Source organism: Toxotes jaculatrix, chromosome 2, assembly GCF_017976425.1.
Source record: "Toxotes jaculatrix isolate fToxJac2 chromosome 2, fToxJac2.pri, whole genome shotgun sequence".
Lineage (NCBI taxonomy): Eukaryota > Metazoa > Chordata > Actinopteri > Toxotidae > Toxotes > Toxotes jaculatrix.
The window spans coordinates 4,149,707-4,161,590 of NC_054395.1; the positions used below are offsets into that span (position 1 = coordinate 4,149,707).

The 11,884-nt window shown below is 47.1% G+C and overlaps 1 protein-coding gene across 3 annotated transcripts in view; it reads left to right on the forward strand.

The window, feature by feature from the left end:
* vps13d (vacuolar protein sorting 13 homolog D) overlaps positions 1-11,241 on the forward strand; it is a 43,259-nt gene extending 32,018 nt beyond the window's left edge. For all 3 annotated transcript variants that reach the window (XM_041062102.1, XM_041062119.1, XM_041062109.1), the window contains exons 46-69: positions 24-271; positions 362-553; positions 659-785; positions 931-1,073; positions 1,891-2,021; positions 2,289-2,464; positions 2,856-2,979; positions 3,065-3,300; positions 3,401-3,503; positions 3,610-3,767; positions 3,921-4,029; positions 4,133-4,303; positions 6,112-6,216; positions 6,450-6,599; positions 7,652-7,801; positions 7,993-8,089; positions 8,181-8,329; positions 8,604-8,738; positions 8,903-9,070; positions 9,206-9,338; positions 9,797-9,992; positions 10,131-10,262; positions 10,405-10,645; positions 10,795-11,241. In XM_041062102.1, coding sequence (XP_040918036.1) covers positions 24-271; positions 362-553; positions 659-785; positions 931-1,073; positions 1,891-2,021; positions 2,289-2,464; positions 2,856-2,979; positions 3,065-3,300; positions 3,401-3,503; positions 3,610-3,767; positions 3,921-4,029; positions 4,133-4,303; positions 6,112-6,216; positions 6,450-6,599; positions 7,652-7,801; positions 7,993-8,089; positions 8,181-8,329; positions 8,604-8,738; positions 8,903-9,070; positions 9,206-9,338; positions 9,797-9,992; positions 10,131-10,262; positions 10,405-10,645; positions 10,795-10,926 — 3,706 coding nt within the window. In that variant the 3' untranslated portion in view covers positions 10,927-11,241. The remainder of the gene's footprint in view (positions 1-23; positions 272-361; positions 554-658; positions 786-930; positions 1,074-1,890; positions 2,022-2,288; positions 2,465-2,855; positions 2,980-3,064; positions 3,301-3,400; positions 3,504-3,609; positions 3,768-3,920; positions 4,030-4,132; positions 4,304-6,111; positions 6,217-6,449; positions 6,600-7,651; positions 7,802-7,992; positions 8,090-8,180; positions 8,330-8,603; positions 8,739-8,902; positions 9,071-9,205; positions 9,339-9,796; positions 9,993-10,130; positions 10,263-10,404; positions 10,646-10,794) is intronic.
* The last annotated feature ends 643 nt before the right edge of the window (positions 11,242-11,884 follow it).

Below are 11,884 nucleotides of genomic sequence, written 5' to 3' on the forward strand. Positions count from 1 at the left end.
CTCATTTTGTCTGCGTCTTGCAGATTTTGCGTGGTCATCAAAAAGGAGAACTACCCGGACCAGCAGCCTGCCAAGAGAGTTTCTGGCAGTTCAAAGCAGATCTATCGACAGCCGGGCCACACGGTCTACCTGCTGCCCACCATGGTGCTGGCCAACCTGCTGCCATGTGACCTCAACTTCTACATCAAAGGAACATCCATCAAAGGCTCACTGAAGCCGGGGAAAGAGGCCGTACTGCATGCAGCCGACACCTCGCAGAACATGGAGCTAGGTCAGGACCTACCGAATCTTTGTCACCACACACGTTTCCTAAACACTTCCCATGTTCTCACTCCTGATGTTCACGATGTGTGTCCTTCAGGAGTCCTGCTGGAGAACTTCTCCGTGTGCAAAGAGCTGCTGATTCCTCCTGGGACTCAGAACTATGTGGTTCGCATGCGGCTGTACGACACCAACAAACGTCTGCTGTGCCTCACCATCCGCATCATCCTGCGGGCACAAGGGGCACTGAAGATCCTGATTTCTGCCCCCTACTGGCTCATCAACAAGACTGGTAACGTTGTCTTTGTAATTTAAAAACTGCAGTAGTGCACATTTCAAAAGAAAAACACCCAATCCAGTCAGTTATTCATTTCCTAAAGCAGTTTTCCTCTCTCAGGTCTGCCGTTAATTTTCCGCCAGGACAATGGCAAAGCTGATGCAGCAGGTCAGTTTGAAGAGCACGAGTTGGCCCGAAGCCTCAGCCCATTACTGTTCTGCTACACGGACAAGGAGCAGCCTGCTATGTGAGTGTGTGCCACCACCAGACCACTCCATTCTGTTATCTAGACTATACACACTGCAGTGTTCTACCCAAAGGACATCCTCCTGGTGTTTTTTTATTCATCTATCCTTGCATTCCATATTTTCCCTGTCTATCACAAACCCCAGGTGTACTATGCGGATTGGGAAAGGAATCCACCCAGAGGGAGTACCAGGCTGGTGCCAGGGCTTCTCCTTGGATGGTGGGAGTGGAGTCAGGGCAGTGAAGGTTATACAGCACGGGAACAGGCCCGGCCTCATCTACAACATAGGCAAGTTGCTACATTCACCGTCAATGCAAACGGATAGCACTAACTGAACTAGTGTCTGCTTTAATACACAGGATCCAGATCTCGATCCTCAGACCATAGGATTGAAATCAAGGAAGATCATTTTAATGACCTATATTAAGCCTGAAAAAGCTGACTGATGCTACAGAAGCAGAGGGGGCTGTGAAAAGATATCAAACCGCTACCAGCTCATCAGGATAAACCAGAGTGGTTTTACAAACAGATGAAGTTCAGACTGAGGAAAAAAAAAAAGGGGAGCAGGATTTGATTTTTCAACAGTTCAGAACGGGAGTGGAAATATTCTGCTTCGGGGGTTGTGTGGCAGCCAGTGGCGCAGATGGAGTGACGCTACACAGATGGAGGGAAGAATGGATCCCGCTGAATATCAGCAAACTCTGGATGCAAATGTCATGAAGTCAGTGACAAGGAAAAGAGGCTGGCTTCTGCAACAGACAGTGATCCGATGCAGATCTCACCATGCCCACCATGAACTATTCAAGACACAGGCTGAGCGTCACTGAAGATCATGGCCGTGTGAGCGAGACAGCCTGTGATCGCCCAGGCGTTTGCGTATAACTGTGGCTTTCTTTGCTACTGTGTGGCACTGCAGTTGTAGAGTTAGGTTTAGTTTCCTGTTTATGGCGTGTCATTTTCCAGATGCAGATATAACTTTTAAGACATTTTTTTCTCAGATTCTTCACGGTTGGATATTAGAGCTGAAATATCTCGGTTGCCACTGTCATGTTATCAGTAAAAACGTCTGTCCGACGTTCATTGTTTACCTCTCTGATCCACACAGGCATCAGCGTGCGCAAAGGGAAAGGACGCTACAGGGACACACACATAGTGACCTTTGCCCCGCGCTACTTGCTGGACAACCGCTCGACGCACAAATTGGCCTTCGCTCAGAGAGAGTTTGCGAGAGGAAAGGTGAGGAATTCACCTGTTCACCGGCTGTTTTTCTGCCTACTGGTTAAGGAATACACCATTCAGGCCAAGGATCTTTGCGTCCTACCCCTCCCTCTCTTTTGCATCATTTCCTGTCTCTCTGTTTACTCTGCCATCTCTACTTTGACCTATGTGAGAAAAGCAAAATTCCAAGAAAGAAAGCAATAAATTGTTCAAAGGTCAGTTTCTCTTACAATAGGACAATAAATACAAAATGACAGAGGTCATTCATGAATACGTTCATTCAAGGGTACGGCCAACCCAGAGGGATACATCTCCACCCTGCCAGGCTCTAGCGTTGTCTTCCACTGGCCCCGCAATGACTACGACCAGCTGCTGTGCGTGCGCCTCATGGACACCCCCAACTGCACCTGGTCCGGAGGCTTCGAGGTCAACAAACCAAAATCTTTCCATGTCAACATGAGGTGAGCTACAGATGCTACAAATGTTATTTACTCAGAATAGGTTGGATCTTTACGCCCCGTTATCATAAGGTAAAATCCTTTTTTTTTAAAGCCCAAAATCACAAATGTGTTTTTATGCTATTTATTATTGAGTTCTTGTGTTGAAAATGGTGGTTGAGAGTATAAATGGTATAAACTGGTCAGTTTGGAACATAAATGTGTCCATAGTTAGCCTGGTCCTTATATTATTACACCTGCCACTCTTCATTGTTTACCAGAGAATATTGTTAGAATTATTTATTGTAATAAGTGTAAGAAGTGAACTCTTCCTAATATTCCACCCACTCTGAGTGCATCATCATTGAGGTACAGTGGGTGGGTGAAGTATTTGACAGGATCTTTGTATGAACAGGGACACGCTGGGGAACTGTTTCTTCCTGCGGACGGAGATCACCCTGAAGGGAGCCACCTACCAGATCTCCTTCACGGACACTGACCAGCTGCCTCCACCCTTCCGCATCGACAACATCTCTGAGGTAAGCCACTGAGGTGACAGCTTCAGTAACTTAACTTAACCAATTAGAATACATGTAATGGATTCCACTGTTTGAATCCCTTCAGGTGCCCATCCAGTTCTGGCAACATGGTGTGGCTGACATCCGGCTGCACACGGAGGTGAAGGCAGGCTCAGAGCTGGACTACGCCTGTGATGAGCCCATACTGCCCCCCTACCTCACGCTGACTGTGAAGGGGGCTGGATCCTCAGAGGTCACGGCTGACATGAACTTCTTCAGAGAATACAACAAGCTCTACTACGAGAACTTCATCTACATCGCAGCCACCCACACTTTCTCACAGTATGGACCGATGTCATGACCGACTAATAAGAACCTCACTTTCTAACTTATAAGTTTTATCGTGTAGATGAAGGTAAGCAGCATCGTTCTGTTCGTACAGGAACGCTGAGAAGAGACCTGTTGGGAAGAAGCGTCTGGTGAGCTGTGCTGAACTAGTTCTGGATGTGGACACCAAGACTCAGAGGGTCATCCTGAAAAAGAAGGTACTGTAAAATAATGAAAATATTCATGAGTTGCAGCCCATGAATGAAACACTGAGACAGTTCCATTTAGGAATCTGTAGCAACATGTACACTGATTGTTGTGCAGGAGCCGGGGAAGCGCTCTCAGCTGTGGAGGATGACGGGGACTGGCATGCTGTGCCACGAAGGCTCGTCTCCGCCGCAGAGCAAACCCGCCCAGCCGCGCCCGCTGGACTCCTCTTTGGTGCTGGACATTGCTGGGCTTGCAGCCGTTAGCGACAACAGGTTTGTGCTGTGTGCAGCTGTAGTGGTGTCCATAAGCTTAGCGCAACAGATAAGTCTCTCAGGAGTAATTTACAAACTATTTCGGGGCCCTGGACCATAAAATGAAAGGAAATCTATCATGGAAATGAATGCCTGTGTGTTTTTCTCTCCCAGTTTTGAGCCTTTGATGCTGAGGAGGCCAGACTCACGCCGCAGTACCACCCAGACATGGTACTTCAGCTCAGGCATGCTGACCTGTGGCCTTCCACGTCTGGTAGTACAGGTGGGTCCACCACGCTTCAGAAAGTATTCAGAAATTAATCTCACGTGTTCTCCACTATAACTTCCTTCAGTTTTATTTTCAATGCATAACTCTTACTCTTCAGGTGAAGGGTGGCATGGCAGGCCTGTATGATGGAGCTGAGGTGGTGCTGGGACCAGACTCAGGCCTGCTGGAGCCTGGCCCTGAGCAGCAGTTTATCAACCAGAAGATGAGGCCTGGCTCTGGAGTGCTGTCGGTCCAGGTGCTGCCAGACGGACCCACTCGTGTCCTGCAGGTGAGTACAAAACCTTTCTTTTCATTTCCATACACTTGAAAGCCACTTGAGTTAGGCAGTTATTCCCAGGGAACACTGTCTGCCTTTTTCAATTTTTTTTCCATGTACATTTCATCATGTCATGTGGTGAGCAGCCAAGATGCTCTGCACTCCAAAAATTCTAATCCAAAGCTCTCATGATGTGGGGGTATTCAGTTGAATTCTCATGTCTGAATGATAACAAGTTGAACTTTAGCCTGATGTCTTTAAGTTAAAAGAAAGCCAAAATCTCACAAAGTAAACAGCCCAGAGAAGTGCTGATACATCTCTGCCCTCTAATCAGCCTGAGACGACTGAGTCTGAACCCACCAGTAAAACTGAAATCAGCCTGAGACGACTGAGTCTGAACCCACCAGTAAAACTGAAATCAGCCTGAGACGACTGAGTCTGAGCCCATCAGTAAAACTGAAATCAGCCTGAGACGACTGAGTCTGAACCCACCAGTAAAACTGAAATCAGCCTGAGACGACTGAGTCTGAACCCACCAGTAAAACTGAAATCAGCCTGAGACGACTGAGTCTGAACCCACCAGTAAAACTGAAATCAGCCTGAGACGACTGAGTCTGAACCCACCAGTAAAACTGAAATCAGCCTGAGACGACTGAGTCTGAACCCACCAGTAAAACTGAAATCAGCCTGAGACGACTGAGTCTGAACCCACCAGTAAAACTGAAATCAACCTGACACGACTGAGTCTGAGCCCATTAGTAAAACTGAAATCAGCCTGAGACGACTGAGTCTGAACCCACCAGTAAAACTGAAATCAGCCTGAGACGACTGAGTCTGAACCCACCAGTAAAACTGAAATCAGCCTGAGACGACTGAGTCTGAACCCACCAGTAAAACTGAAATCAGCCTGAGATGACTGGGTCTGAACCCACCAGTAAAACTGAAATCAGCCTGAGACGACTGAGTCTGAGCCCATTAGTAAAACTGAAATCAGCCTGAGATGACTGGGTCTGAACCCACCAGTAAAACTGAAATCAGCCTGAGACGACTGAGTCTGACTGAGCCCACCAACTAAACAAAAATCTCACTAAAAACTAGCCTTTATCATTAAAGTGAACTTAACACAAGAGAAAAGTATTAAATCTAACATTGTTCAAATCAATAAGCACCTGTGTTCATACTGTGTATCAATGCAAGTTCACAGTTAATTCACCCGGCCTCCTACACTGAACTGTAACAGTCCATTTTATTCTGAATGCTCTCTGCACTCACCCTTTCTGTGTTACTGTCAGTGAGCCTCCTTCTCTCAGCTCTAATTAATCCTAATGTCAGTCACACATCAAAGAGACACCCACGCTGCTTTACAGTGTTCTACATTTTCTCCATGTGGTGCAGCACTGTTAAAACCCGACGTCTGAACCAGGATATAAAGGTGATGGAGTTTAAGTACATAAGCAACATGTAAGCGATGATCAGCAGCTGTGACACTTCTAAGAACTGATGGGGAACACTATCAACACAACACAACAACATGTAGTTACACATTTATGACCGTTAAATACTTTTTAACATGTTTTGTTTTTTTTTAAATAAGGATTTTAGTTGAGTCAAAATGAAACCCTTGCTCCTTTCCACTACACAGTCTGGCTGCACTTTCTATCCTAGGTTTTGCTCTTGCTGCAGAAGGCTTTTAAATCACAATGTAAAGGATCTTTGATTCTCTGAGAACATCTGGCAGTAGCTCTCATAACGGTGATGATAGACCTCTATCACTTCTGCTGACAGATGTTTGTTTGGCTCTTTGACCTCACTGTTTGTAGATCAGTGACTTCAACCAGAGGAGAATGATCCGCAGCTCCCCCAGCTCAGAGCAGGACCGCAGCAAAGAGGACGTGAAGAAGAAAGAGCCTGAGCAGGAGCTGGAGGTACGAGCTACATGCACCGTGGTTTGTCACTTCACGTCCTGCAAAAAAAAAAAAACAATAACTCCTAATTACTACATGACATATTCAGGAAGCCCCACACACCTTACTTTGATATATTAATCAAATTTGGTTCTTATTTTGTTATATTTAAAAAGAAATGTTGCATTCACTGCATGCAGTTCCACAGTAATTTTCTGAATGAGAACCCTGTTCTCTTTTGTATTAATCTTCAGGTCTTGGTGAGCTTGGATGAAGGTCTGGGCGTGTCTCTGGTCAACAAGGTTCCAGAGGAGCTGGTGTTCACTACGCTGTCCGGGATCGACGTCCACTTCATTCGCACCGCTGCCAACGAGGTGTTGGAGCTCAGCATTCAGAACATCCAAGTGAGCTCGCTGCAAAACATCGGGAAACTAGAATGTTATAATAATAATAAGAATAATAATAAAATAAAAACATAAACAAGTTTAAAATGCTTTCTTGAAGAGAAAGGTCTTCAAGGCCTTTTTAAAAGAAGCCACAGTCTGTGGGGCCCTCAGATGGTCTGGAAGGGAGTTCCAAAGACGGGGGGGGGGGGCAGCTGAGCAGAAAGCTCGATCTCCCATTGACCGGAGCTTAGTTCTGGGGGTATGGAGGATGTTGCTGTTGGTGGAACGGAGATTGCGGGATGACGTTTGCTGAGTGAGGAGTTCTTTGAGGTAGACCGGGGCGTTGCCATGGATGCACTCATGTGTGAGGATGGATATTTTTTATTGAATTCTGGAGGAGATGGGGAGCCAGTGAAGGGATTTGAGGATGGGTGTGATGTGTTCATGTTTTCTCACTCTCATAAGGATCCTGGCAGCACTGTTTTGTATATATTGAAGTTTTTTGAAGACTCTTGCCAGGGATCCCGATGAGTAGTGCGTTACAGTAGTCAAGCCTGGAGGACACAAAGGCATGGGCGAGCTTTTTTGCATCCGAAAGGGTGAGAGACATTATGATGATAGAAAAAGGTGTGGAAGAAAGAGGGTTGGAGGATAAACATATCATTGGAACCAGTAAGAGAGATCGGCGAAAATCAGCACCACAAATAAGAGAGATGGGGATGTGGATGTTTTGGAGGTGATAGAGTATCATGAAGAAGGAACGGTACCAATCCATCCTCCACCATCATGCAGTCCCATCTGGACTTGTGGGTTGGAAGCTCATTAACATAACCACCAACCTCCCCCTTCAGCAGCAAACATTTGGTGTTGATCAGCTGATTAGTCAGCAGGTGAAATGTCCTGGTGTCTCTGCTGAAGCACAGACTGCTGAAGCCTGTTCCCAGACCATCATACAGTCTGGAAAGTGAAGTCATGCCTGTGTTACGGACACCGTATGTCACACTCTGATCAGTACTCATATAAACTTATTTGTTGTATAAATACTTGGTCTGTTGTGTTCTGGTTATCAGGTGGACAACCAGCTGCTGGGTACCACCCAGCCTGTGATGTTGTGCGTCACTCCCGGTTCCAGTGACAGCAGCGTGAACGACAGCGGGCCGGCCCTGCAGGTCAACTCTGTCAAGGTTCCCAGCAACCTCATGCTCACTGATCTCTTCAAGGTGAGCGAGGGTGAATGAGTGCCGTGTTACGTTGGATCACTGTGTTCTCCAGACAACTGGAGTCTTTCTTTTTCCATTAATTCCTCCGTACATCCCAAACCCGACATTTCCGATGCATTAGAGTGATCCTAGATTCACGTGTCCTGTGATGTAACCCCCCCCCCCCCCCCCCCCCCCCGATGTGTTCGCAGCACCTCATGGTGACGGCCCGACGCTTCACTGTCATCATCGAGGAGAAACTGCTGCTCAAGCTGCTCAGCTTCTTCGGATACGGACAGACAGAAGCTGGTGGGTCATTACTTCAGTGTCACTGTTGATATGTGTGTGACGCTGTTTCAGTAAGAGTAAAAAAAAACACAAATATTTGTGATACATGCAGAGCTGGAGAAGCTGGATGAAAACCTCCATGAGAAACCCAGTGAGGACGCAGGGCCTCCCAAACGCTATTACTTTGAAAACCTGAAGATCAGCCTCCCTCAGGTCAAACTGAGCGTCTTTACCTCGCACAAGCTGCCTCCTGATCTCAAGGTAACCTGACATACTTCAGTTTTAAAACCACTCTTCCTTTAGTCAGACTCAGTCAGCACAGGCAAGTATTACTCACTCAAAGAACACTTAAAAACTAAAGTGAAGTTTAATCCATCTGTTCGGATCACAGAAAGTCATGCTGCCGCTTCCTGTTACCACATGATTTCACTCTCTGACTTCCTGTACCCTCCACCTTCTCTTCTTTTACATCTTCTCACATCTTCTTCACATGGACAATGTTTTTTTTGTTTTGTTTTTTTTTTTGTCACTGCAGGCTCTGAAAGGCACCCTGGGCTTTCCTCTGGTTCGCTTTGAAGACGCTGTCATCAACATGTACCCGTTCACCAGAGTGCACCCCTACGAGACCCAGGAGATCATCATCAATGACATCCTCAAGCACTTCAGGGAGGTGAGAGGAACACACGCTGCTGTTATAACAAGGGTTGGAACTTAGATACTCATGATACACATACACAGTGTAGCTGCAATGGAAACGTGTATTTGTGTTAAGCATGTCCTCAAATTTGTGCCACTTGGACGATGAACTAATAAGAATTTGCTGTCTGTCTGAAGGAGCTGATCAGCCAGGCAGCCCAGATCCTGGGCTCCGTGGACTTCCTGGGAAATCCAATGGGCCTCCTCAATGACGTCACCGAGGGCGTGTCTGAGCTCATCAAGTACGGCAACGTGGGCGGTCTCATACGCAATGTGACCCACGGTGTGTCCAACTCTGCCGCCAAGGTACGTCTCTGAGTCTGACTGCTTTTAGTACTGTGTGATCACACTGGGGGGGAATCACAAAGAAAAGCAGCTGGAAGGTGTAACAGTGGAAGAAGCCAGGGAGTTGGAAACATCCTTGTGTCCTCTGTGCATCAGTTTGCAGGGACTCTGTCGGACGGGCTGGGGAAGACCATGGATAACCGGCACCAGAGCGAGCGGGAGTACATCAGATACCACGGAGCCACCAGCGGAGAGCACCTGGTAGCAGGGATCCATGGACTGGCTCACGGTACTCTTTAAATCCTGGTGTTGACACACATTTGTCACTTAGTTTAATTTAATCTATGGTAGCTATGTAGTGTCACATACGTTTCCAAATATTCCTGCTGTTTTATACCGAAATAGAAAAGCAGCACATTCATACATGCTGTCGGTCGTTGACGGTCTGGGCCACAGTTTAATCCTCACTACCTGCGAGCTCTAACTTTCTGTAATCTCAGCTGCAGTCTGTATGAAGTGTAATGCACAGAGTGAAATCAGCAGAGATTTATTTCAAATACAAATATACAGTATATAAAAGCAGATCAGTCATGTAAGCAGTCAGTACAGATTAAAGTGCAATTCATATGTAATACAGTGGACGTACATCAAATAATCCTCACTGAGTTCCTGCATCAGTAAACTGCTGCTGTACTGTGTCAGAGGTCAGGGATTAATCTGCCCCTCCCCTCCCCCCTCCCTCCCCAGGTATCATCGGAGGCATGACCAGCATCATCACCTCCACGGTGGAGGGGGTGAAGACAGAGGGTGGGGTCAGCGGCTTCTTCTCGGGCCTGGGTAAAGGTCTGGTCGGGACGGTTACCAAACCGGTGGCCGGAGCGCTGGACTTTGCCTCAGAGACAGCGCAGACGGTCCGGGACATGGCCAGTCTCAGTAACCACAGGTGAGTCTGTCACCTGTACGATGACTGCACCGTCTGTATTACACCCAGTCTCTGGGGAGACCTGCATTTCCCAAAGCTCATGGTTATACAATACACAAAGAGTAGTGTGTGTGTTTCTGATCTCACTGTGTGCTTCAGGCTCAGCGTGCAGAGGGTCAGGAAGCCTCGCTGCTGTAAGGGGCCCCAGGGCCTGCTGCCTCGATACTCCGGCACTCAAGCTGACGGTCAGGAGCAGCTCTTCCGCCTCACGGACAACATCCACTCTGAGTTGTGAGTCTCGCTCATTTGGCTGTGTGTGTGCGTGTGTGTGTGTGTGTGTGTGTGTGTGTGTGTGTGTGTGTGTGCGTGCGTGTGTGATACCCTGGTTACCTGCAGTTCCATTAGACTGAGCTGTTTCCTGTTCCCACTCCAGCTTCATCGCTGTGGAGCCCATCGACAGCTACTGCGTCCTCATCTCCTCCAAAGTGGTCTACTTTCTGAAGCCGGGGGACTATGTGGACCGCGAGGCCATCTTCCTGGAGGTCAAATACGACGACCTCTACCACTGCCTGGTCTCTAAGGATCATGGGAAGGTGTACGTTCAGCTCACCAAGAAGGCTGAGAGCACCAGCAGCGGGGTGGCCATTCCTGGCCCCTCCCACCAGAAACCCATGGTGAGACTCATCTGACTGATCCTGATTTTACACTCAGTTAAATCCCAAACTCAACAATCAGGGTTTATGTCCATGATTACATGCCGGGACATGTGTTGGTGGTGGTGGTGGCGGCTCTGCTGCTAACCATGTAACCGTCCTCTCCGCAGGTCCACGTGAAGAACGAGAGCCTCGCCGTCAAAATCTCTCAAGAAATCAACTACGCCAAGAGTCTGTACTACGAGCAGCAGCTCATGCTGCCCGCCACTGAGAATGAGGACTACTTACTGCTGGAGTCCTGATCACGTGACTTTTCTCACAAAGGGTCTGAAAGGATTTCTATCTTTTCTTAAATCCTCTGAAGGTTATGGCTTTTATTGAATTTTTTTTTTTTGTAGGCTCCTGGTTTTTTTTTTTTTAACCTCTAACAAGCTGCAGTAAAGGGAATCAGTCAGGCAGCCGTGCACATGGTTTGGTCACTTGACCTGATGTTTGATGAAGCACAGACGTGTACATGATATGTAAAAAAAAACCAAAAAAAAAAAAACCACATATGCAAGGCAGAGTTAGTTTATGTGTATGTGTAGGAAACACCTGTAACAAGCTGGCTCTCTGTGCTGATGTGACTGCTGATGGCAGCAGGTCCACACATCCCACAGCTGTTCAATATGTTTGTGAATAGACAGAAATGTAAATAGAGCTTACACACCAACCCTATAAAGCAGTGTACATACTGTATCAATGATGAAGTATGAAGAATCACAACGGAAGCTGAAATCATGTGAAATGTAACAAACTGCCTTTACATCTCTATTTTGTGTATAAGAGACTATTAGACTGTGTGTGTGTGTGTGTGTGTGTGTGTGCGCGTGTGGATGGGGTAAATTGCACTGACACAGGGAGGGGGGAGGGACCTGCAGCTCCCCTGCCTCACACATCATACTTGGAGCTGTGTGTTGTTATCTCTGCCTTTTACAGTCACACACCTCCAGGTCTGGGCATCTCTACTTTTATTTAGCAGCCTTTTTTTTTTTTTTTTAAATGAGCCCCTCTGTTCTTTCTAACCACTAACTCTCCTCCTGGGAGGAGAGCGCGGACGGCCTTCTAAACCAGGCTTCACTCTAAATTGTACACACAACTTGTTGCCTGTTTAATTGTGGAGAGCTTTGGGTTTTCAGTTTGGTGTCAGATGAGATTTTTTTCTGGAGCTTGGAGTTTGAATTGTGTGCTAGAGCAGAGCAGAAGGAGTGGAGTTCAGGA